Here is a 26394-nt window from a genome sequence, read left to right as displayed (position 1 = left end):
TATCAGTAGCTTGAGGCAGTGACTACCCTAACCTTTCACCTGATTTCCAGGATGCCGCGATGGTATTACTTCTAAAGTAGGAGAAGTTTAAATAGCAGCTTCAGGGAACCTGCCACTTAAATAAAACAGGCCCATCAGCCCATGCAGACAGCAGGCCAAACGGGACATTACCTTACAAATAGACCGCTTTATTTAGCCAGTCCCGATAGTACTTTGATAAGAGATCTGGCCTACTGCTCAAACGCTATTAAAAAATAAATAAATAAAACAAGTGTTGGCACGGATGTGGAGAAAAGGAACACTTGTGTGCTGTTTGTGGGATTGTAAATTGATGCAGCCACTATGGAAAACAGGATGGAGGTTCTTCAAAAAATTAAAAATAGAGCTACCATATGACCTAGCAATGCCACTTCTGGATATTTATCCAAAAAAAACAAAACCACGAACTTGAAAGATATATATACCACTATGGTCACTGCAGCATTATTTACAATAGCCAAGATATGGAAGCAACTTAGGTGTCCATTGATAGATGGATGAATAAATGTCACACACACATACACGCACACACACACATACACACACACACACGAATATTACTCAGCCATAAAAAAGAATGAAATCTTGCGACAACATGGAGAGACTTAGAGGGTATTATGCTAAATGAAATTAAGTCAGACAGAGAAAGACAAATACCGTATGGTTTCATTTATATGTGGAATCTAAAAAAAACAGAATGAAAAAACAAAACAAAACTGAAACAGACTCACAGATACAGAGAACAACCTGATGACTGCCAGAAGGGAGTGGGTGTTGGAATTAGAAAAAAGGTGAAGGGGTTTAAGAGGTATAAACCTCCAGTTATAAAATATATGTCATAGGAATGTAATGTACAACACAAGGAATATAGTCAATAATGTCGTAACTCTGTATGTTGACAGATAGTTACTAGACTTATGGTGGTGATGATAGCATCATGCGGTGTATAGATGTCGAACGACTATGTTGTACACCTGAAACCAACAATAATATTGTATGTTGACTATACTTTAATAATAAATAAATAAATGGCAGTGGGAAATAAGGAACACATATATAATAAAAAAACATATATTTAGAGAGAAACACCTTATTTTGAAATTTTCAATTACCTTGATTTACACCTTTTTGGTTGATAACTTACTGAATTCCTCTAACTTTATAGTAGCAAACATATTCACCTTTCAGGTATGTGTAGAAACTACTCCGTTGTTTCCAGTGAAACTGGCCCTTACAGCACAGAGGTTCATTTGGAGCTGCCAACAAGGGCCTAACGGCAATGCCACTCACGGCCAGCGGTCCATCGTTTCCTTTGAAGAGAAGCTCCCAGACGTAGCTCCCAAAGGGCTCACTGATGTACAACATGGTTCTGCCCCCTCGTCCTAGCTGTCATGACACAGGACCCAAGAAGAGCCAAACTACAGGCTACATTGAGCCCTCCACAGAGATGGAGCTGAACTGGGAACACAGCCACATTCATGAGAAAATACAGGTGGGCGAAAGCCTCTGTGCCAATGGCCCCCAGCGTGCCCTGCCCTGATGCCACCCTGGCTGAGGCCTGCTGTGCTCACTTTTTCTTCTGCTACCATGAGCCACATAACAAGCCCCTTGTTGTCATGTAAATTTGAGTATGCTTCTGCTCCTTGCCAACAAAGGTGCCCCAAGATAGTTCACAACAGGGGCCAAATAAAGGACTAATACGTTTTTATCACTATTTCAAGGTCATCCAAATGTCCCAGACAAAATAGACAAGGTAGTTAAAATAATCTGCCTCTGAACAAAATGCTTTATTCATTGACTAGAATGAGAAAAGAAAAACTTTATTTACAGCTTAGAGCATGTTACCATTTGAGTAAAAAAATGGAATAATTTCCAAAACAATTTATTTCATTCAGTTTCTCACTCTTTTTACCATTTCTCCACCCTGACAGGAGAATATACTGTATTATCAGTTGTTTGGATGAATTGAATTGAATTAGGAGACTAACCGCTCATTGAAGACTGAGCTGATTTCAACTGAGCTGATTTTCCACAAAGTATGTTCCAAGTAGGACTTATTAATATGGAGAATATTTAAAAGCACCATGTGGAAAATGAACTTTCAATCTCTTTGCTCTCTGAAGGAAACTTCCTAACAGCAAAGGCCCTGAGGCTGTTAAATGTTCAACTCCTAACTGGGCAAGAAATTTTGTGGTAAAACTCAGCTTTACAGCTAAGGACAAAAATCTTTAAAACTTCAAAAGCCCACAGAGTATTTTTTTTTTTATATTCAATGATTTTAACATTACCTCAACAGATGCCAAAACAAAAACATCACTTAAAACCACCAGGAGTGAAGGGACAGAGAGTCAAAGACCTGGGTCTGTGTCAGGCCTTCCCACTCATTAGCAATGACCTCCAATTGAATCTGGTTTCATCGGGCCTCAGTTTCCTTCTCTGCAAAATGAAACCGTTGGATAGGACCTCTAAGACTCCCTTCCAACTCCACTTCAGTAACTATGATTTTAGAGGCCCTCTCTAAGTTATGCATTCCAGGATAAAGCTAACCATATTCCAATTTAGAAGGTGCTAGAGGTCAAAAGGTATTTTTCCTCACGGTATCCATGTCTAACAAGGTCCACTATGGTCAAGTATACCAAAGGAATTACTTACACTCTACAAAAACACAAGGGCTCAGACACAACAGGAAGAGTCACAGTTCGATTCATGCCATACTTTTCTGGCAAGTGGGAAAAAATGGTATAAAGAGAGAGAAAGGACAATATGAAAAAAATTCTTCTTATTACTGCTGTGCGGTACTCATACAAGCACCTCAGTATTGAGAGAGCCAGGTGTAATAAATCTTTTATCAGACACAGGATTTAGCAGAAACAAATATGAATCCACTTACAAAAGCAAGATGTACTGCTGAGTTTCTTAATGAAAGGCCAGCCAAAAGCAGAGGTTAAATTAAAATAACCCCCTCCTATAACTGGGTCTCAATGACAGATGAAGCTTATAATGAATCAATAAACAAGACCCAGCATTGCTGTTTGATGCTGTTTAAGGAAATGAAGCCAGAACTACCAGAAAACAAATACAAAAAGATGGAAGGAGAAAAGCAACACATTGTCTTCAGTCTTTCTAGAAAATGAGAGGGAAAACAAAGCAAAAAGATTTAAACTACATTAAGAGAATATTTAACAGGGTCCTTTAAATACTTAGCAATGATCAGGTATTTAGTTTTCAGAATATGTAGGTTGGTTGTATTTTTTTTCTAATAAAGCATTTCAAATTCTAATTAAAAAAATACTTTATAGAGGAATTAAAAAGATACAGTAGTGTCAGAGAAAAAGCCATGATCCCAGAAGTGGAATATTCTAACAACATAACTTACAAGAAACTATGCTATAAAAACAGATTGTTGATTAACACAAACTCATAACAAAACGCAGAGAGCTACACAATGGTGCTGTAATAACACTTGGCTGCTGAATTCTCTCAATACATTAAATATCTCCTTGGAGACCAAATTACTTTACATTTCTTAAAAAACAATTTATTATAGCTTTGTTTTCTTCTCATTATCTCTTAAAAATATATCTAATGAAGAAAAGAATACAACTTCTAAATAACTTACATAAAATGGTACTAATGTGTGAGAACAGACTTTGGTTTAATATGTTGGTTATTATTTAACAGCACACAACAACCTATTGTCATGACAAATCCTTACCACAATGTGATATTCCATGTGTCACATGTATCAAAAACCACTGTATGCCATTATTATGGCACACATAAAATTAACAGCCTAAGGCTGCTAGCAATTTAAATAATTGATAAGTTTTCAATTAAAAAGGCAACATTTTCAGGTCTAATACAAAAATCTATTTAAATTACTGATAAAAACTTATGCTTCTGTTGGCCCAAAGCCAGAAAATGCTTGCAACCAAGTGATTAAAGGAAAAAAAGTAATTCTGCAAGTTACAATTTAGACATTGCAAAATTTGTTATAACTTTATGCAGAAATCCAGGCTGTTTATTCATTTAACCTTTGTAATCAATGGAAAAATATAAAGAATTTATGCTAAAAGTCTCTCTAGTTTTGCTTTCTCTATATGGTTTTAAAAGAAATACTATGGTGACTGCAAGTTTATTGAATTCCACATGAAAAAACTAAGCTGTTTCTTAAAGTAAATATGTGGTCAGTCATCTGTCAGTATCTTCCTATGTCAGCACCTAAACCCAGGAATCAAAAATTTTCAGAGCTAAACTGAGCCTAAAAAATAAAAAAACACAATGAAGACTTTTGATAGCAGGTTGGCAACTAAGGAGTATCAACCAAAATCTATTATGAAATTAGGTTCAAAGGGTTCTCTTCATGGAAAAACTGGAACACAAAGGAATTTCAACCATGAGAACCCAGACAGCTCAAAATGACAGCCAACCAATCTTGTTTGTGCTTTTAAAGAGACTCCTGTACTCTCTACTTTTTAAATGTTTATTCAGAACCTGACTCTACATAAACAAAGGGTGTGCAATGGTAGGGGCTACTGCAACAAATAAGAGGAAATGGAAATACATTTATGTTTTAAATAACTTAAGACTTACCTCTCACAGGGATATTTTCATTTTTAAATATTTTGCTCAAGCACTCAGAATCAGAAAAAGGGAGCTCTACCTGAAGTTAAAATTCCTTGGGGGCCTCAGGCTCCCATCTCTAAATATTTGTTCAGTGAATTAATGAGAAAATCTGGACCCAATCAGCCTGACCACAGTGCACGGACCACTGCCATCATAAAAAAAGTTTTCAACATCCATAGCAAATTACTAAAAATGAGCATAATGTAGTGAGTTTTTACATTAAAATTAAATTTACTCACTTTAATGGTCATCTTTACTTTTGAGATTTTGTACTGCCCAATATTTTATTCTTTAAATGACTCCCACTATTTTCTTTATTAATAAAATAATGGTTAATAGATAATTTTATTAGTTTATGTATTAATTTTTTATTTGGCAAAATTAAAATGTTATCACGCCTGTGTCTGTCCTCCAATCTAAAAATGGAAAATTGATTAGTTTAAGAAATCCACATATTTAGGGATCAATGAGCTACATGATTTCAGACTAAAAAGTGTCTCTCAAGAAATGTCAGGAACTTTTAAGTTTAAAGACGATTACGTAACTCTAATATTTTCCTATAACACAAAAATAAACACTACATTTGAGAAAATAAGCACAAATCATAAGGAATATATGCTACAGATATCTCAACTAGGGTATTATATAAACACAAATCATTCAAAATTTAATAGTGGTGATGACACAGGAAGATCTCAATATAATGTGCAAGGAGGTGGATAGGAGAGAAACAGTGTAAAACACTAAAGGAGCATGGGCGCTGGCACAAGGAGAAACTGAACTTAAATTCCATATTTACATTCATACCAGCTCTAAGACCCTGGGCCTGTCTCTTAACCACAGCTTCCTCATCTAAAAATTAGCAACGACAATATCTACCTCATAGAGGGATTACTAAAATAAAAGGGAATTAAATATTATAAGCATCTACTATATAGAGTAGCAACTTAAAAAATAGAATGATTATTATTATTACGATCACATCCAGTAACATTCTTAAAAGGCACAATTTGTCCGATCTTCCCAAAAGTACATTTTTGAAAACACACCTTTGTGTGTGGTTGTGTCACAGACATAATGAAAGTACACTGATGTCAGTAATGTACTCTCTGCAATGGATATGTGTGAAAATACTTAGAACCAATCTCTGTGTGTGTTTTCTAAAAATAAGCGTGTCACATTCTCAGGAGAGTTAGCCAATCTATCAATTCTAGTGCTAGACCTTCCAGCAGACCAGCCTAGTCTGCCTTTCAAGGTGCTGATGAGCCCTGCTCTAAATTCTCAGTGCACAAAGACTCTCAAATAAGTTAATGGGAAGTCAATGGGAAATTGACTTTTCCTACTCTGTGCAGCTCTGAATGCAACGCTCTGTTAATCATGCCATCCTTCTTGTTCTCTTTCCTCCTACCCTAAATTAAAACTATTGGCGGAAACCCATACAGATATTTTACAGTTTTCATTACAATGAAACAATATCCTGGGTTGAAGTTGAGGTCTATCAAAAACCTACACCCTAACTGTTGGCTAAAATTAGAGTCTCATGAAAAGCAAGGACCCTGAATCCAACATTTCCACTATAATACAACTTTGCATTTGTATAGAACTTTTAAGTTTTCAAAGGGCTCTCCTGTCTGTTCGCTCATTTGATCATCACAATGACCCTGGGCAGTAGAAAGGACAAGTATTATTATCCACAATTGACAGATGAGGCAACTCCAGCACAGAAAGGTTAAGTGATTTGCCTAAGGCCAGGAAGCCAGGGGAGAGCAGTGGTCTCCTCACTTCCAGTCCAATGCTCTCTCCAACAGGCCAGGAGAGAAGGTTTTATAAACAGACAACAAACCCCGATGAAATAAAAAACAAATAAGAGGAAATAAAACAAGGTAAGAAGAAAGCGCAAATCGGGGCTCAGGGAAGCTATCTTTGTCTCTTCATCATAGTTGACTTTTTCAAGCTTAGTACTAAATTTTTAGAAATGTACTCTTTTCTCTTTTTTATCTACATCAGTCCTGAGACAAATGTTAATGCAAATTTCCACTGAAATTGGAAACACAAAAGAAAAGTCCTTTCCGGAGATACTCAAATCACTTTGATTCAGTAAGTAACCCTGTAGTTCATCTTGGGATGGGGGCAAGGGGTTGGTTAGTGCGTAAAATAACTGAGAATACATCTTTAAATGGTGTATCCCGATTAAGCCTGCAGTTACATTATAACTATAGTCTGTTTTGAAGGGTGAAAGAGAGCTTTAGCTGAAAGTAGATTTTGAAAAATTTTTTAGAGCCCAGGGGTTCATTTTTAATGAGCCGTTACTTTAAGTACTGCATAAAAAATACAGGAAATTGATAGTCCATTTAGTCTGCACCATACCTAATGCAAAAGTCATTAAGATGCATTATTCTTAATGTTCATGATATGATTAGTAAGTGTCTTTTGAAAAGAATGCCCTTAACTTTCATGTAAGGAAATCTTTGAAAGCCTTCTATACTATATAGAAAAATGTTATGGTGACTGTGATTTACTTTTATATCTTCACTATGCCAAGAAACAGCATCCTCGACTACAGTCACATTTAAAACTAGTCCTCACTTGTAATATACTTACATATGACAGCATTGCCTTCATTTCTTCATCACTTCTCACTGTAATTCGATCACCGTCTTCATCCTCATCTGTTTAAAAAGCAACATAATGCAAGTGATAAGATTTGTGTTCTTTACTGTACAAAACCCACATCAGTTGGGAATAATACAATTGGTTTTTTTTATTATACCATTTGATATCCAAATCCTCAACACCGTTTTAGGGGCTGTTGAGGTTTGTTGTATTGTTTTTGTTGTTGTTGTTGTTCAGAATACAAACAGAATTTCAATAAATAACTAAAAATTTTAGGGACAGCTGAAAATTTAAATATTGTTCATGACATGTATCTATGTTAAAGTAAGGATAAGCACCCTCTCCTTCTATTTCTCCATTCTTTCTCTCTTCCAGGCTACCCGTCATGTCACAATAGCATGATAAAAATGGCTAACATTTACTGGACACCATGATCTGTGCTTCATATCCAGTACCTCCTTAAAAACTGCTTAAAAACAATGATCCGATGATGTGGGTGGTGTGACTTTATTATTATTACTATTCCATTTTTACAGAAAAATTGGGAGCCTAGAGTAAGATTAACTTGCAAAGCAACTCTAACAATTCTCCCCATATCCCATCCTACCTAGTGTAGTTCTCTCTCTCTCTTCTGAAAAATTTCAATTTGTTTTGGGAACTCTAACTATAGTAAGCTGCAAATGGAGATTCATGCTATTCTGAAATAATCGTCTTAAAACTAGAGAACAATAAGGCTTCAAAAAGTACATAACCAGAATGTATACATTTGAATAAGTGTATCATCAAAGTCGCCACACCCAGTAACAATGTACTTATTTCAACTATGCTTCTGTTATTCAAAATAGTTGTGAAATCTCTCTTCACAAACTGATTTAAGAACCTGAAAATAGATCACGTGAAAATGTCATGTCATTTTTAACCCAAAATGGAATTGTCTGCCTGATCATTCACCTACAGGACCTGCCAGGCAGAACCCAGAAGGACGTTTGGCTATTTCTAAATATTCAGTTAGCTACTTCATCTTTCTAAACATAAAGATCTGGCAGCAGGAAAACAGTCTACGTGGTAGACTCTAAATTTAGTTGAAAGAAAAATGCCCCGAATACTTTGAGCAATAGTGTTGGAGGAAGTACACAAACTGCCAGGGGCCACCTGGAAGGGGCGGGCTCTCTCCTTTGGATGTCTCAGCTCTGGTGTGCTTATGAAACAATCAGTGGTGTTATTTCCTTTTTTGGTCACTCTTGGATATCTAAATGCTGATTTGATCAGATGCAGAGAACCTGATTCCAGGCCTGGAGAATAAGGATTTGTCATGAAGAGAATATGCTTACATGACATGCTCTGAAGACGCTTTCTGAAAATACAGCACAAATTCAGCTCAGTACATGGAGCTTTGCCCATCACACCTCAGCGGGCCCTCCCTCCTGCCCAGCTGCAGTTAGTTCTGAAGACATCCCCCTGCCCAGTGACCAGGCTATGGGAACTATAGGAGGGAGCTTGTGGTGTCTCCCAATTAGCCTATTTGGGAGCAAAATGTTACTCTTTTTTTCTCCTCAGTAGCCAATAGCAAAGGGACATCATGAGCCGGGCCGCTCAGTGATCAAACCAACAGCTCTCACTGGGGTTTTCTCTCCAAAACATTTGTTCCTCGGTCCTGGACCCTGGTTCACTCCCAAAGAGTTCCCCAACTCAACGTAAATCAGTACCATCAAGTCACACTTCTTAAATATCTATAGAGCCAGGAGCTGTCTAAAGTCACTACTAGTGTAACGTTACCAAGAGTTGCCTGTTTTCAGTGTGCAAGGCACACCGTGGTCAGTCTCAGTAACAAAGAAGGCCACTCCTAGGGATGCTACATACATAAAGGGTTACATAGGAACCTAGCACTTTCTTTTTAAATTTTAGTTACAGAACCTATAAAGCCAAATTGAGGGGGAAATGCCATTCTAGTTTTGGAAACAAGGAGTTTCTACATAGGTTCTAGAAACTAGTATTTTCAAAGTTAAGTAAAAGGTTTTCTTAAAAATATGGGAAACAAAGGGGAAAAACAGACATAGCATAAAGGAATAAAATGTTGCATATTAACACACATAAAAGCACTTTACATTTCTGTTTTAAAACCAAGTCAAATTCTCTGTTTTGATATGGGCTAAACAGATTTGTTCTTAATGAAGTCCCGAACTTGGTAAAATTTCCAGCCTGACCAAAGAGGGTTTTTGTAAATCTCATTTCTACACTCGAACCAGCTATTGAGATGGTGGTTGCAAAGGAACTGCTGATATTCAAATTTCAATATACACAAGACCTCAAAAGGTATTGTTCAGATGGAATGAGGAAGTACTTGGAGTTTAGTAAAACAGGTAAAATTTTTATAATTTGTAAAGAGAGGAAAAATTCCAGAAAAATAATTTAAATCACAGTCTCTCTAAAACTAGAATAATGACAACAAATAGAGTTCTCTAAGCTCTCAAAACCAGGGCTTGAACATTTAAGACTACTTAAAACAAAAGATTCTGGAATTTTATAATTCTATGAACTCTCTTAGGAATGATTTTAGCAAAGAACTGTGAGGGAAGTCAGCCACCAGAATAATTTCTTGTCTAAAAGTGCCATAAAAAGCAGCTATGAAACTCTACAAGGGTATTTTGCTTTAAGTGAACAGAAAACTAAGGCCAAAAGGCCAGAACAGCCAACCTAGTGGCAAAGTATTGAATGCTGTCCCATAGGGGTCTGACTCCAAGAGAAATATTTCAGATAAGTTGAAAGTCTAAGAAAGCCTGAAGATAAAATCTGGCTTATATGACACAGTGAATAATAGTTCTTACAAATTAGTAAGAGACCCCATTTTATGTATGTATTGGTTTTCTTTACAAATTGCTCTTTGGGGGGACTGTCTGATTCACTCTAATAATTGTGACTAGTAGTTTTAATGAAGACACCTTTTAATGTCGAAGAGGAGACTGTGTTGGAAAAGTAATCACACCTATGAGAAGACCACAGGCAGCTCAAGAGCAAACCATTGGTTTTGAAGTTTAAAGACACTTCTCTCTAAAGACAATGAATTCCAAAGAAGACATACGATAGGTACATGAAAAGATACTCAACATCACTCCTTATGAGGGAATTGCAAATCAAAACCGCATTGATTTATCACCTCACACCTGTTAGAACGGGTATCACCAAAAAAGCAAGAGAAAACAAGTGTTGGTGGAGAAAAGGGAACCCTTGTGCACTATTGGTGGAAATGCAAACTGGTGCAGCCACTATGGAAAACAATATAGAGATTCCTCAAAAAAATTAAAAATAAAATTACCATATGATCCAGCAACCCCACTTCTGAGTATATATCCAAAGGAATTGAAATCAGGATCTTGTAGAGAATGGATACAGATGTTGGTGTTGGAGTGTGCGTGTGTGTAATATTATTCAGCCATGAAAAATAAACATCTTGCCATTTGCAATGACTTGGATGAAACTTGAGGACATTACGCTAAATGAAATGTCAGACATAGAAAAACAAATACGATGTGATATCACTTATATGTGTAACCTAAAAAAGCCAAACTCAGAGAAACAGAGTAGAGTGGTGATTACCAGGGGCCGGGGAATGAGGAAAATGGAGAGGTATTTGTCAAAGGGCACGAACTTCCAAACTTCCAGTTATAAGTATAATGTGTAGCATGGTGAGTATAGCAAGTAACACGGTATTACATACTTGAATGTTGCTAAGAGAGTACATCTTAAATGTTATTACCACAAAGAAGAAAAGGCAATTATGTGACAAGATAGAGGTGTTAGCTAATGCTATGGTGGCCAACTCGTGCAACGCGTACGTGTATCAAGTCAGCTCCCTGTACATCTTAAACTCACACAATGTAACATGTCAATTATAGCTCAATAAAGCTTGGAAACAATAAAACAAAATAAAGACAGTGAATTGACAGGCATGAGAAGTTAATTAAGAGTAAGAAGTTTAAAGTAAGAATATACTTCTCTCTAAAGACAATGAATTCCAAAGAAGACATACATGAAATCTCTTAAATACCAAGCAATTTAGTATGATGGTAACTTAAAATACTTTTCTCAATAAAAAGTTGGACTCAGGGCGGCCAGATGGCTCAGTTGGTTAGAGCCGCGCTCTGAACAACAGGGTTGCCTGTTCGATTCCCACATGAGCCAGTGAGCTGCACCCTCCACAACTAGACTGAAGACAACGAGCTGCCACTGAGCTTCTGGAGGGGCGGCTGGATGGCTCAGTTGGTTAGAGCGCGAGCTCTCAACAACAAGGTTGCCGGTTCAATTCCCACATGACATGGTGGGCTGTGCCCCCTACAACTAAAGATTGAAAACAGCGACTGGACTTGGAGCTGAGCTGCGCCCTCCACAACTAGATTGAAGGACAACAACTTGACGCTGATGGGCCCTGCAGAAACACACTGTTCCCAATAGTCCCCAATAAAATGTACTAAAAAAAAAAAAAAAAAAAGTTGGACTCACACAGCCCATCCAGCAAAGACTCTGGCTATTTGCCCATCGAACTGGATTAGCTATAAAAAGTACACTAACTGGAACTATAAATCATAAAAACTTACTAAAATGACACAGAGTTTCAAAAGTATAAATATGTTGGTGAAGAACACTAGAAAGTAGTGGTCCTAAGTAGAGAGAAGTAGAAAAAATAATTTGAACTCTTTTTGTCTTACACATGGAGGTTCTTTGCCATCTGACCAAAAAAACATTACTAGATATGACCAAGAGGGGGGAGGGGGTGCAACAGATCTGATACACTGGTTCACAATGAGAATTCCAGGCTTCTCTAGCTGCCTGGAGCATAGTAATATGATTTTCCAGCACATTAGGGAAGCAAAAGTAGAACCAGAAAGTCTATGTACTGGCTGGATTTTGTTAATGTCACTTAAAATGGAGGGAAAAAATCCTAGCAAGATACCAAATAGGGTGCAGCAGATGGTAAACAAATATTATGAAGCAATCTTCACAAAATCTGCAGTGTGTCACAAATATACAAAATGGCAGAGTTTGGGAAAAGAGAATCATAACAGGCCATATGTTGTTAGCGATTTTATTTGAGGCAACATGCAATCCAAAAGAGAAACCAAGAGCAGGAACATACAAGCCCAAGAGAGGAGCAGTGGCAGCGTCGGGTAAGGGCGGTCGGAATGGCCAGCACAGGGCCCAGCCAGTGAACAGCAGACGCCGGGGAGGACGAGCCAGACAGCACCCACTGAGGGGACAGGACTCGGGTGGGCTTTCAAGAGAAACGATCTGGCTTCTACAAAGAGCAACAGGAAGTTAGGGCGACGTATTATGTCCTTTGTCACGTTCCTTCAGTGCCAGGTGAGAGTCAATTAGAACTACAGCAAAGGCATTTTTCCAAGACAAGAGGGATGAAATGAAAACATAATTGTAGAGGTTACAAAGACATCCACAGGGAATTACTAGAACCATTGTTAAGTTTAGAGTCCTTCTCAGGTGTGGAATCTAAGGTCTGGACAGGACTAGAGGCCACAGTTTCTATAGCCAAATTTTCATATCCATGAGTTTTATTTAGCTCCATGCCTCCCACTTCCTGATTCCTATTTCACTTCTTTGCTCCCTTCTTCTTTCCAACAAATAGGTAAGTGCCTACCAGATAGCAGGCAATTTTCTGAGCAATGGGAGTACTAACAGTGGAAAAGGAAAAACGAAGTGCTCTCGTGGAGTTTACCTACACTTTAGTTGAGAGAGACTGAAGGAGATGAGGAAGTTGGGCTGTACAGATATCTGGGGAAAGAATGTTCCAGGCAGAGGGAACAGCTCATGCAAAGGTCCTGAGGCAGAAGAATACCTGGCATGCTCGAGAGACTGAAAGAAAGCCAGAGTATCTGGAACAGAATGAAAAGGAAGGAGAGGAATAGATGAGTTTAGAGAAGAAATGGTGGAGCAGAGTTGGGGGCAAACAAGAAAATGCAGGGCATTTTAAGGACTCGGCTTTTACCCCCGAGTAAGATGGAAACCACTGGAGGGTTTTGAGTGTTATGATCTCACTTAACTTCTAAAAGGATCACTTGACTTTGGCTGCTGTATGGAGGCAAAAGCAGAAGTCGGGAGACCAGTTAGGAGACCACTGTCCTAGTTCAGGTGAGATATGATGGTGGCCTCAACCAAGCTGAGAGTTTAAGCAGTCATCACGTGCTGGATACATTTTAAAGACAGAGCTAGTAGAATCTGCTGATGGATGAGATTTAAAGAGCTTGTCCTTATTACTTTATTCCTTCAACCATCCACGCATTCCAAAAACACATTTTGAGCGTGCACTACCGTATGTGCCAGGTTCTATGCTGGGTTTCTGGGGATTCAAAAATGAGCAGTATTGTCTACTGCCTTCAAAGAACAACTAGCGTGGTGCTTGGGTAAAGGACTTAAACTTCTTAATTCTCATGCAAAATAGCAAGACTATATTGATAAGCAACTACTCTCATAAGACTAAAAAAGATTTGGATTTTTTGTATCGATAATATTTGGAACCAAAATTCCAATAAATTAAAGCTCCCTTCAAACCGTCTCAAATTCAAAGATGCACAATTAACTCTTATCTGTTAAATAACTTTTAGACTCAGTGTAGGTCTACTGTGAATTACAATTTTTCATTAACCTACCTAGTTTTACTTATAAGCAACCATTTATAGTTTACATTTACTATAAATAAAATGAACTTCATTTCCCCCATTATTTATGATTTCCATATATTTTATAATTTAGACTTTTCTCCAAAGCAAAAGGGGTTCCCACCCAACTATTCCTAATGATATTGCCTTTGCTATTTGGATATGACAACTATCTATCTCCTGCAAGTGTTTCTCCCAGAAATCAGCTCTAGTTGTTTTCTATAGTCTAAGAATTTACAACTTATATAAGTGCAATTTTGCTTTAAATGGTCATATGCCAAATTTAAAATGAGATATGATGTACTGATTTTAAAACTTCTACCCAAAATAATCTTCCAGAAATTCATAAAACAACTGGAAAGTATTCTATTCAATGTGAAGTGAGTGTAAAATGGTCATGGTTGAAGAAAGACATAGTCAAGACTTATCCTACAACCATCTTTTCTGAACCAAAACTCAGATGTATGGTGTGACAAGTACGAAGCTATTTATGACGGCTACCAACCAAAACATGTGAAGCCAGAGTGTCATGGAAAAGTGGTGCCATGTGGTACTCATAGGTAGAAGTCAGCATTTCTCTATACAGACTTAAAATGCATCTTTCAAGTCACCAGTAAGATCTTACTGTCCAGCAACCAGCCCCAAGGTCATTTTATAGCAGTAACTTGTCTACAGAAAATTCAGGGAGAGCAACCCATGTAACAGATATGGGCAGGGAACTCATCAGTGAGCACAGTTGATTTTCATCACCTCATGTGCTTATTAATCTGTTAATGAAACTGAAAATCAGCAGGCGTCTTTGGGCCTATATGAATCTCAGACTCCTACAGCATATGTAGGGCCCACACATGCAAACATAAAAGATTTTTTATGGTTATAGAACTTAGCTTCATCTCAGAAGTGTTCTCACAAGGCAAATCATTCAATAACTGGTATGGGCGTAACTCTATCTGCTTGAGAAATAAAATTGGATCCCCATCTGACTCCTCCTTTCACCAAAATAAACTGAAGATGTACCAAAAAACAAACAAACAAACAAAAAACCTTTGTGATAAAAATGCACACTGTTTTACAAAAAGAAAAACACACACTAATACACACATGAACGTACGTTTGTGTGCGCTTAACCCCATTAAATCAGAAAAAAAATATACAGATTGTTTTTTTCAATGTCTTGGAATGTGGAAGACCTTTCTAAGTATGACATAAAACCAGAAGTCACAAAGGAAAATATGATAAATCTGACCATGTAAAAAGTTTAAACTTCTCCATGGGAAAAAAGAGAAAAAAAAAGACCAAACCAGCTGAAAGGAAAGTAGTAAACTAAACGAAAATATTTGTAACATATAAGACAAAGGGCCAATTTTCTCAATATTGGAAAGCTTTAAATCTACTAGAAAAAGACAACCTAATAGAAAAATAAGCAAAGGTGACAAATAGTCCACAGAAATCAAATACAGAAGACCAAATACAAATGAAAAGATGATCAGGCTCATTTATAACTGAGGAAATAAAAAATAAAACAATAGTATAATAATCGTTACCACCTATCAAACTGACATTGACTAAATAGCTTGCTAATACCCAGAGTTGGTGAGGGTAGAGAGAAATGGTTATTCTCAAACATTGTAGGTGGGAGTGTAAACTGGCTCTACCTTTTGGAGACCAACACGGTAAGAGCTATTAATAAGTAAAATATGGGTACTCTTTGTCTCAGAGGTTCCAACTCCTAGGAATTTAGCCTAGAAATATATAAGACAATACTGCTGACTGCAGCATTTTTTCTAATACTAAAAAACTGGCAACAACTTAAAATTGGTCCGTCAATAGGTTAAAGAAATGAAGCCATAGCCATAAAATTAAGTACAATGTAGTCATCCAAAAGAATGAAGTTGATCTGTGCACAGTGATGTTGTTGGAAAGAGGCCTAATGTATACTATTAAGTACAGGCAGGGGACACTAGTTCCAGTATAATATGTAAGACATACAGAGACAATTTCTGTAAGGATACAGGAGAAACTGTTAACTAGTGACTTGGGGAAAATGGGGATGTTTACATTTTGCTGCTTGAATGTTTTTTGAAAGATCATCTATACCTTCCTAATTAAAAAACAAATAAACAATCAAACACTAGGTATTGTAAAGTGCTTTAATTTGTGCTGTTATAAGGAAGAAAGGACTTAGAAGGAGTAAGAAGAAAAAGAGGTTTAGGGCCATCCGTCCAAGAGGTGAATTCAGCATCAATGGGCCTCCCTCCCCTCATCCAGCTCTAATGCCCCTCAGAAAGATCATCCCCAGGGACAGAAGTCAGAAAGAATACAGCCACTGCAGACCTTCAGCCCCCTCAGGACACGGGGCCCAGTCAAGGGTGAGAATTTGGATTTGGAGCCTGACTTGTCCACCATCAACCAATTATATTCTTTGCCTGGGCAATAGCATAAACAATCCAAAAACAGCAAATTACCTCCTTAGCTTTAGGTCCCATGCATTTTATAATTTCCATTTGAATATGGACACATATAAATCCATTTTATTCAACAAGGGTGGTTCTACAAGGCATGAAGCTAACTACTCAGAAGAGAGCGAGAGTGCAATAAAACATGGCCCCTATCACCAAGTCTTTCGAAATACAGTGAGTAATGGACACATACACGATGAAACAAAGTGTTACGTGCTCCTGTAAAGGTACACAGAGAGATTAACCACAGCTGGGGGACCGACCAGAGGTTTCACTGAAGAGACGGCACTTCTAAGAACTGAAGAATCTGTAAGATTACCTGACCTTTCCCCTCTTTTCCATTTACTCAAATCCTTTTCTCTACATTTACGTAAAACAGGTAATTTGATGGTGCCCCTTCTCTTATTGCTACATTTATATCATATCACTAAATATAAAACCATCTCTTTTATCTAAGAAATCAACTGGTGTTCAAGGTATACTTTTTAGTATTAAATATATTACCATAAATATATCTTTGATTGAAGTTTTATGTATTCAAGAGTTGCTCTATCAGACCCATAAACCACTGCAACAGCTCAAAAATATCAGCAAATTAACTTACAAACTATATCTTTCCAACTGTCTCTTATACATAGATTCCATTTATGAGTTTACATCTTTGGTTCAGAAAATAAGGTCACCTTGGAACAATCACGAAAAAAGCCAGCCTAGGATTTTAAGTCTATAACGAGAAGTACACGATTATCTAAGCACGAAAAACTACCATTATTTTGTCTGTCTGTGTTTTTGTTTTTATTTTTTTTATAAAAATAAGAAACAAAATGCAGGTGGGTACAAAGATGCTGCTCTTGGGGAAAAGAAGGAATGAGATGTCTAAGAACTTAAACCTAAAAGTGTAAACATTTTTTTTTCTGTTAGTGTTAGACATACTTTTCAGTATTAAATATATTGCCATAAATATTTATTTGATCAAAGTTTAATTTTTCAAGAATTGTTTCATCATACCCATATACTGCATAAAACATACTTAACACACTTCATAGGCGTTTGATATGCTTGGTGATAAAACGCTCAAAGTTTTACACTCAGAAAGAACTGTGTTTGAAATCCGCACTCTACCACTTCCTAACTGATCACCTTTGGCAATCACTTCATGTCTCTGAGCTTCAGTTTCCTCCCAGGTATAATCTTCCTACCTCACAGAGGTGTCGCAAAGATTACCAGCAATCTAGGTAAACCATCTAGTATATCACCTGGCACAGGGCAGGCCATCAATAAATGATCACTGAGGTAATCAGGAACCTCACTCTGGAAGCCTGCGGGGCACAAGTACGTTGAGCCACTCTGGGGGACCCAGAAAACAAGAAGTAGAAAGTACGAAGCTTTTCTGCCACACTTAAGAACAATGAGAACACGCAGTTTCAAGCATTATAACAGCTCTCAGAACAAGTCTCAGCAGTGGTTGAGCATACAGCGATGCTCTGAGTCTACTCCAAAAATTCCACGTGACCACTTACCAGCTCTAAGCCTTTGAGCAGGTTGCTTAAAGGTGTCTTTTCCTCAACTGAAACAGAGCTAGTAACAGGCCATCAAAGTACTTCGTGGGGATCTTGTGAAGGTTAAATTAAATGACATAACCCACTAAATGCCCTTAGCACAGCATCTGACAACAGGAAGTACTTCAAATTTTAACTATCAGACTGTCCATGAAATCCCTGGCACCCAAGGAGTTACCGCACCGGGTATGAAGAGCTTGCAACACTAAGTATTTCAGATATGTGCCATTTTACAATAATATATAGACTCCAGTGTGGCTAATAAAATACTATTTTAAGAGTTCTAGTCACGTAGCTTTTAAATCATGTAATGATTGTCGAAAAACACTCAAACAATAGTGAACTATATAAAGTAAAAAGTGTGCTCCTTCAGCCACCCCCTCTCCATTCAAGCCCCCAAGTCCCCTTTCCAGGGGAAACCACTGAAAAGCAATGTGTGGGCGCCTTCAGATCCTTGCCTCTCAATATATGGGTGAAATTGGGAGGAGGAGGGATTAGCTTTTTTACAAAATGAGATTGTACCATATACATTAATATTTGTTTATTCAATAATAAATATATCATGGATATCGTTCCATGTCAATGCATAAAATCCAAACTCGTTCCATATAGCTACTGCTTAATGCTTCAGATTATTGATAAATAGTTTATTAATTTCTTATTCTAGGCATTTAGCTTACTTCTAATTTTTCTCTATTAAAAAATAATTCCACAATGAACACTTGGTTTGAAGGGCAGTCAACCATGCATGTGTAGGTATTTCCGTTAGACAGCTTCCTAAAAGTGGATCTGCTGAGCCAAAGGTTTTGCACATATTATATTTTGATAAGTACTGCCAAACTGTCCTTCAGAGAGAACATAAATAAAAGAGAGGACATTGCACTCTGTGTCTGAAACCATCTGCTTAAAAAACAAGAACAAAAAGTATACAACTGTGTGGAGAAACCGTACATTTTTCTACAAGGAAAAGTGGCCTTCATCTTCAAAAAAGAGATGGGAACTATAATTACAAACGCTTTACCCTTCTCAATGCCAGAGTCCCTATGCTACTGACTAAACTCTCATCTTAACATGACTCAGAGTCTGACCTCTCCTGCAATGACCTGGCTCATGTTAAAACCAGTTTTCCAGTCCAGCCTGCCCCTGCCCCTGCCCCCCTCCCTAAGCCAATTGGTTTGGTGGGGGGGGGGGGGGCTGCTGGGGGAAGGACGCAGGCGCAAGACCTGAAGCGCTGCTGTCATCATCTAGCAGCAACGCCGAGACCCACAAAAACAGAATTATTCCATTCAGTGTGCACTTAAAAGCTCTACGCTGTTGCTATTTTAAAGCAGCAATGGATTAAAACCTCTTAATCAATAATCATTGGTCTACAGGTAGTTTACACGTTTCATTTCGTCCCACAATATTATTACAGTGAGGAGCAAGAGCAGATAAAGGTCATGTTGGTAATTAAAGCCATATTATAGAAATACGCACATGCAAGATATGATTAAATAAGAAAATATTACTCAGTTAAATATCATCATTAAACTTGCATTAATTTATAAATATTTAAATGTACCATATGATGATCATAAATAATCTGTTTTTGTCAGTTTCTAAAGTAATACAACCCATAAACCCTTTGAAAAATTACTGCAGAAAGAAATAGTCAAGAAACTACAGAAGCCAAACTTACATTCAAATGCTGTGGTTGTTGCTTCAGGCAGAACCTGGCCTATCACATCCTAAACAAAGAAAAAGAATAAAGAAACACAATTAGCCATCTTCTTTATTGCTAACATGTGGCAAATCCTAGAGGAAATATGAGAACCTGGAGATTTTTGAAATGTGGGCATAAACTATAAAAACATTAGCTCATAATCACACTTAGGCAAGCAATGCAAGCCCAGAGTTTAAATCTCTATTCAGGAAGTGGAATGGGGGTGGAGGGATAGAATCTTTACAAAGCCTTTTCTATTTTGTATTAATACCATCTTTCACTCTCGATTCAGTGTATACAAATACACTGTTGTGTGTTTACAAAAATTTGGTTTCTTCTGTGCGAGGCTGTGGAAAGCACTGCACTAGAAAGAGTAAGGTGTCTTGGAGTCAGACTGGCCTGGGTTTGAATCTCAGCTCTGCACTTAATTGTGTGACTGGGAACAAATTACTTAACCTCTCTGAGCCTCAACTTGATGTCCTCCAATATGGGTCTAGTAATACTTATAGAGGTTATGTAAAATTAAAAACGTAATAAACACAAGCTAGCCTAACACATTATAGACATTCAACAAATGTACTTCCTGTTATGCAACTAGCAACACCTTGCCTTGCACTCATCGTGGGAAAAGTTCAAAAAACAAGTTCCCGTGATAATGATATAAATCCACAAAGCTGCATTGAATACAAACAATTCTTATCAACCTTTACTCTTAAGCAACTGAAAAACAGGTATTTAATGACATTGAACTACAGTTAATCTAGCCTACAAAAAAATTTTAAGTGTATATAATCTGATATCAATGTTTAAATGAATCTAAACAGTTGAAAACACTTGAAAATTAATCTACAAAGGCAGCTTAATTAAAGAGGCACAGAACACCTTCAAGAAAGTCAGTTCCTTACTAATAATTGTCACCCCAATCAGCTTTAATTTACAAAAAAAAAAGAAAGAAAATCAGTTCTGGGAAAAGTGACCCTCCGTTATGTCCAGGCCCAACTCAAACAAACGGCCTGCAAACTTATTGCTCTCAGGGAGCTCCGCCACAGCATCCCTCCTGGGCTGTGCCCAACTGGGACCAGGCAGCAGGCTGACAGGCAAGACGCTGAAAGTATTTCTCCGTAGGGAGCCCACAATCCTTCTGAGCAGGGGGAGGCTGCAACTTCCTTCTAAAGGCAGCCCTTTAGAAGCTTTTGCTGCAGTGTCAATTTGCATAATAGCCTTGCTTCTACAGTGCCTTTTTTATTTTTCAAAAATAAATCTATGCATATAAAATTGATCAAGGGGAACTATATTAGGCAGCCTTCACTCAGTAGGGCTGAAGGAGATTATTTTTTCCCGACTCGTCTTAGCAAATGAAACACCAACTTTTAGATAAAAAGTATTTGTCCAAGATTTTAGTGTTAAAAAAAATTCTGCACACTTGTAGGTAGGAAGTATTTATTGACAGGTATATGGAAACTGCAGAGTGAGGATGAAATAAAGTATACAGTCAGCCAGTGCAACGCCTGCGAGTGTGGACTGGAGCCAAATTGCTGGGGTTGGACCTTGGCTCCGCCACTCACTAGCTGAGTGACTAAGCCTCGGTTTCCTCTGTGTAAGCTGAGATCATAACTGCAGCTACCTTGTAGGACTAAATGAGTTCATATTTGAAAGGTGCTTCAGAGTGTCCGTGCTATGGTCAGATAACAGGTAAGTCACTGATGACTGGGACATTCATTACGAAGCTTACCTCGTGAAACCTTACACTTCAGCCCACAACCAGTGGAAGATGGTCATTCATTCACTTACTTCATCCTTCCCCAGGATTTATTGAGGACCTTTTCCAGCCAGTATTGGTTTTAAAAAAAAAAGGAGGGTGGCTCTACCCCTAACCCTCCAAGTATAGGTTATCATTGGTTAGTTCTGGGAACTCTGATCATTCAATCTATCTCGACAGATGAACTCTACAGCATTAGCAAACTCATTTAGGACATTTCCTACTCATGAATAGCAGATCCCATCAAACAGCAAATTTCTAATAACTAGCTGAAAACCCTGCTGGGCAGCAATGGACTACTTTGCCCATTAACATAAACAAGGAGTCACACATGTTTTACGTCTACTGAGGAGGGAAAGGAGAAAGAAAAAAGCCAACTTGGCTTGAGAGAGTCACATGCACACAACTGGCCATCTTATTTTGTTAAAGCAATTAAGGGGGGGGCTATCATGACAACATGGGTAAAAAGTCTGAAAATCAGTCAATATTTACTGGCCATTTCTAAGCAGGGCACATTAAATAATTTTATGTATATTTTCCAGTTATATCTGAAGTGATTTATTTCAAAGTGACCCAGTCTTCTCAACATAACATTTCCCTAACCTAAAGAAGGTTTCAAAAGAAAGTTTAAACAGCTTGATGGTGAACATTTGTTCATCCTTTTCTTTCATCCATCAGTCAAAAATCTGACAGACCAAAAATACAATTAAGCATCTACAACGTGCCAGGAGCAAGAAGATCACAAAACTGTAGGCAACAGAAGAGTAAGATTTAGGAAGATTATAATCTGGTCACAGACACAAAGATAAACTTAAGACCAACAATACAAAGCACTTATAGTACGATTAGAAGCCAAACAAAAACATAAATAGCAAGTAGTATTTACCAACTCTGGAGGCAGGAAAAATCACAGGCTCAGTATCAAGTGAAGTTTCACAGATGAGGGGGAATCTGAACTGGGACTTGGGAGACAGGGTTCAAACAAGATGAAAGGGGAAGCCTTCTCCCCTACCACCCACTAATTCAGGAGATTCAGATCTCCTGCACAATTTTCTGCAAAATGGGGAAAGGAAGAAAAGAAACACAGAAAGCAAGTGTCTCTGCCCTTGAGCACCAGCTAGGCCTTCTTCACAGTGCACTGTCCCTAATTAATTCAGACAAAGGACACAGGCCCAAAGAGGCCAGGTGACTTGCCCAGGGGCTCCCAGCTATTTGATGGAGCTGTGAGTGGAGCCGTCAACTACTGACTCTGATTCCCAAATACTCAGTTATGGTTGACTCAGTACCTAAAAACTGTTCTGGCGTCTGCGTCTGGTTCTGCCAACATCTAGCTACGTGGCTTTAGCACTTCCTCACTCTAGCGTTCATCCTTTCTCATTTAAAAGCTGGGGTGAAAAGAGTTATATGAGATGAAGGAGACGCTTCCAGGTTTCATTTGACTTTAATCTCTAAGGGTCCAAGCCAGACATGCTGATGCATCTGTTGGTATTTTGCCAATTTCTTGATGAAGAGATGAGGTGAACATAGAGAAGAGACTGCAGGAGTCCTCCAGGATCTGGGCTCCCAGTTCAAAGAACTTGAAGGGGCATGAGGAGATTGTGCAGCACGCACTGCCACAGCCCCTGATCAGGCCTCCCCAACAAAACATGCTGCACCTGGGCTTACCTGAGCCAGCACGTGTGAAGCTACACGGCACTCTGCGCTCTAGATGGTGGGACTGCTTGTGCCGTTTACTTTTAGGCCAGTCAGCCTGAAGCTAAGGTACAACTGAGAGATGCCTGGGAAGCAGAAGACCCAGGCCCTACACTTACGTCATAAGGACATCACTATCCTTATACTATGTTCCAGAGGGTTCTAGGTGCTTTCCGTGGATCAACTCCAGGAGTCCTCAGAATTGTGAGGTAGGCACTATTGTTATCCCAACCTTTTTATTTTAACAGACGAAGAAACTGAAACACAGAAGACACTTGCCCAAGTGAATCTGGTAGGGCTTGCAATTTAAACTTAGGCTCTAGAGTTTGTGTTTCTTCAACATTGTACCATTCTACTTACACTAATACCTTCTGCTATCTCAAATGAGTCAAGTGAAAGAAAGCTCATGTCTGTCATCATAGACACAATCTCATGTTATCTTCACAAGTTTTTGAGGCACGTATTATCCCTATTTTACAAGTAAAGAAACTGAAGCTGAGAGAAGTAGAGTGACTTGCGTAGTTAGTGGAACTGCTTGCCAATAAATCCAAATTTCTTGATTCAAAACCATAATTGCATGCATTTTCTTTGAAGCTCCCTCATTAAACAAATATTTCGGGGTCCTATGCAGCACCGAAAACAAAGGAGAAACAGAGATGGCCATCTCCTCCAGAAGTTTACCATCTAGTGGAGGGGACAAAATTATGACAAAACCTACGTGATTTGCCTGAACAAAGCTGTGGGAACACAGAGGAAAGGCAAGTAACCAAGACTGATGTGGAGGAAAAGTGAAGGTGGGCTTTGAAGGACGGTGGGAGTTGGCCAGCTGAAGAAGGGCTGAGTGAGCATCTGGAAGAACTGAAGGCTAATTCTAGAATACCTGGGCCACAGGATGCTCTGCTCATTGCACTGTGGCGAGAGATGAAGCTGATGACAGGCAGACAAGAGCCAATCAAGATGGGCCCAGAGGACCATGCTAAGGAGTCTGGGGAAATCTATCATGAGGGGAAATCTACGTGCATGTTGAGTGCGTGGAGAACTCCGGATGCAAAGAGAACTCCGGATGCAAAGAGAAGGCTGGCATTTGATGTACAAGACTGGAGGCTGCTGGTTTACTCCAGGCTCTGCACTCCTGGCTCAGACACCTGAAAATCTGTATGGTCTGGTGGTCAGTAAAATCAAAGCGAAGGTACAGAACTCAAAACCAAGGTACAGGAATCAAACTTTGATTAACCTACGACAATCAAAAATCACACCAAAGATCTTCCTCCTCCCAAACCCCATGTTATCTTGCAGGTAAGCTCCACTATAGAACTGGTCCTTGCAATGTGCTTCTTGGTATGTCAGCTCTGCCTTTGATACTCAATTATTCAATGTATAAAATGGGCACGATGCATTCTGTAAAAATAAGGAAATCCGAGCTCTGGTATTGACTCCCCCACTCACAATCAACACGACTTTGGAAAAGTCATTTTACTTCACTCATCCTCAGTAACTACCTGCAAAAAAGGTAAGAGGGTTCAACAGGCCAAGGCCAAACAGGTTACACTATGCCCGCACCTTCCATTTTATTTAAAATACATTCCAAATATTTATTATGAAAGTAAGAATACATCGCTAATTCTAAGATGCACATTTCCCCCCTATTTTAACATCTCCAAAATCAGGCTGCTTTTGTACAATGTGTGGCATGTAACAGTTTAATGGGTATTTTTTTCTTAGAGGTACATAAAATATCTTAAAACCAAAGACACCTTAGGTTTCCTGAAACGTGATAGGTTACAGCTACCCTGTTTCCCTTTCCCAGTGGTCACAAGTTCAGGGAACTCAGTGGAAAAACATGGTTGGAATCTGGCCAGGGACATTCCGCGAAACATTTGTAAAAAAAAAAAAAAAATCTCTCTTCTAGACTCAGCTTTTTGTGTCCCAGTTGGTTGCTTCTATGCCTTTGTCCCAGTCCAGGCTGTGAGCTCCTTGAGGGCAGGGTTTCAATCTGATCATCTCTATTTCCCCAGGGCCCGGCACATTTGCCAGATTTCCCTGCATGAAATTAATCAATGCTCATGGCTGAAGCACTAAACTGCCCCTACACGAGGCCAGCAGTGGACACCACCAGCTCAAGCCACCAGAGGTAAGATTCAGTGGTCAAGTGCTGACTGCCCCACAAATCCCTGCGCCCCCCTCGCTGGCATTTGGACACTGAGGTTTGCACTCACCAGCACATCCCTGAAGAGTAACTGCGGCCCGGAGTGCACGGTCCAGTCCACCGCGCCACTATTTGGAATCTTGATGCGAATCACCAGCACCTGGTTCTCCATGGCATGGAAGGGTCCAAAGGCCAGCCACAGCATTACAGGTCAAAGGGGCTCACATTCTGGGGCAGGGAGTCTCCTCTGGCCCCTGGTTACGTGGGGCCTCCGCGGGGGCCGAGGGAAGAGGACGGAGGGTGAGGAGTATCAGAAAGGAGGGGTGGTCACGAAGGGGCCCGCAGGAACCCACCCAGGCCCAGGCGGTGTGGGGGTTAAGCGATGTCTCCCTGTGAGCGTGGACTGGGCAAGTGGCAGGACCAGTAGGAACTAGCGGAGGTCAGAAGATTCTAGAGTTGGAAAAGAAGGTAAAATGGGATGGTGCAGCTGGCCGCCGTCTGTGTGGGTGTGAGAAGCCACCGTTCTAGGGGAATACAGCGGCAGGTGTCCACACCTCCTTTGAGGACGAGGGGAGGGTCCCAGACTGGAGGGAACTCAGTCGGGGGCTATTCGGAAGTAGCCCCAGGGCTGCCCGACCACGAGAAAGCTGAGGAGGGGGCCTCCGCGGGAGGGTCAGGGGGCGAGTCTTCTGCCCCACCCCGAGCTAGAGGGCACGGCGCACGCGGGCTCAGCCCCTGCCACCAGAAGTCGTGCGTCCTGGCGGCGGCGGCGACAGTAGCGGCGGGAGGATAAAGAGGAAGGCGGCGGCGAGGGCACAGTTACTCCGGAACCAAAATGCGCAGCGCCGGAACCACCGGAGCCGGCAAGAGGGACCCGCCTCCCCCGGCGCCATCTTGGAAGAGGGCAGCTCTTGGCCGGCCCCGCCCCCGCGCCCCGGAGGGCGGGGCCCCAGGAGCAAGTGCGCCGCGTCCGGGAACGGACGGGGCCCGCCCACTCAGGAGACGCCAGTGGCCAAGTGACCGCTAGCGGCAACTGAGTGATGGCCTTCCCATTCCTGGTCCTCATTAAAAGTAGCGACGTGAAAACATCTAACAAACGAGAGAGGACACTGAACCAGCGTTGGAGTCCGCCAA

General features: G+C 39.6%; 1 protein-coding gene across 12 annotated transcripts in view; it reads right to left on the bottom strand.

The window, feature by feature from the left end:
- Positions 1–26104, bottom strand: part of MAP2K5 (mitogen-activated protein kinase kinase 5) — a 228882-nt gene extending 202778 nt beyond the window's left edge. For all 12 annotated transcript variants that reach the window (XR_012494694.2, XR_002136832.3, XR_016020872.1 and 9 more), the window contains exons 1-3: positions 25331–26104; positions 19640–19688; positions 7267–7334 (exon numbers count right to left, since the gene is read on the bottom strand). Coding sequence is in view for 9 of the 12 variants with exons in the window: in XM_074327515.2 (XP_074183616.1) it covers positions 7267–7334; positions 19640–19688; positions 25331–25465 (252 nt within the window). In the remaining 3 variants the exon portion in view is untranslated. The remainder of the gene's footprint in view (positions 1–7266; positions 7335–19639; positions 19689–25330) is intronic.
- Positions 26105–26394: the final 290 nt, after the last annotated feature.

The sequence above is a fragment of the Rhinolophus sinicus genome, chromosome 3, assembly GCF_057876585.1.
Source record: "Rhinolophus sinicus isolate RSI-liver-muscle chromosome 3, RSI-T2T, whole genome shotgun sequence".
NCBI lineage: Eukaryota > Metazoa > Chordata > Mammalia > Chiroptera > Rhinolophidae > Rhinolophus > Rhinolophus sinicus.
This window is presented reverse-complemented; position numbering and strand designations above follow the sequence as displayed.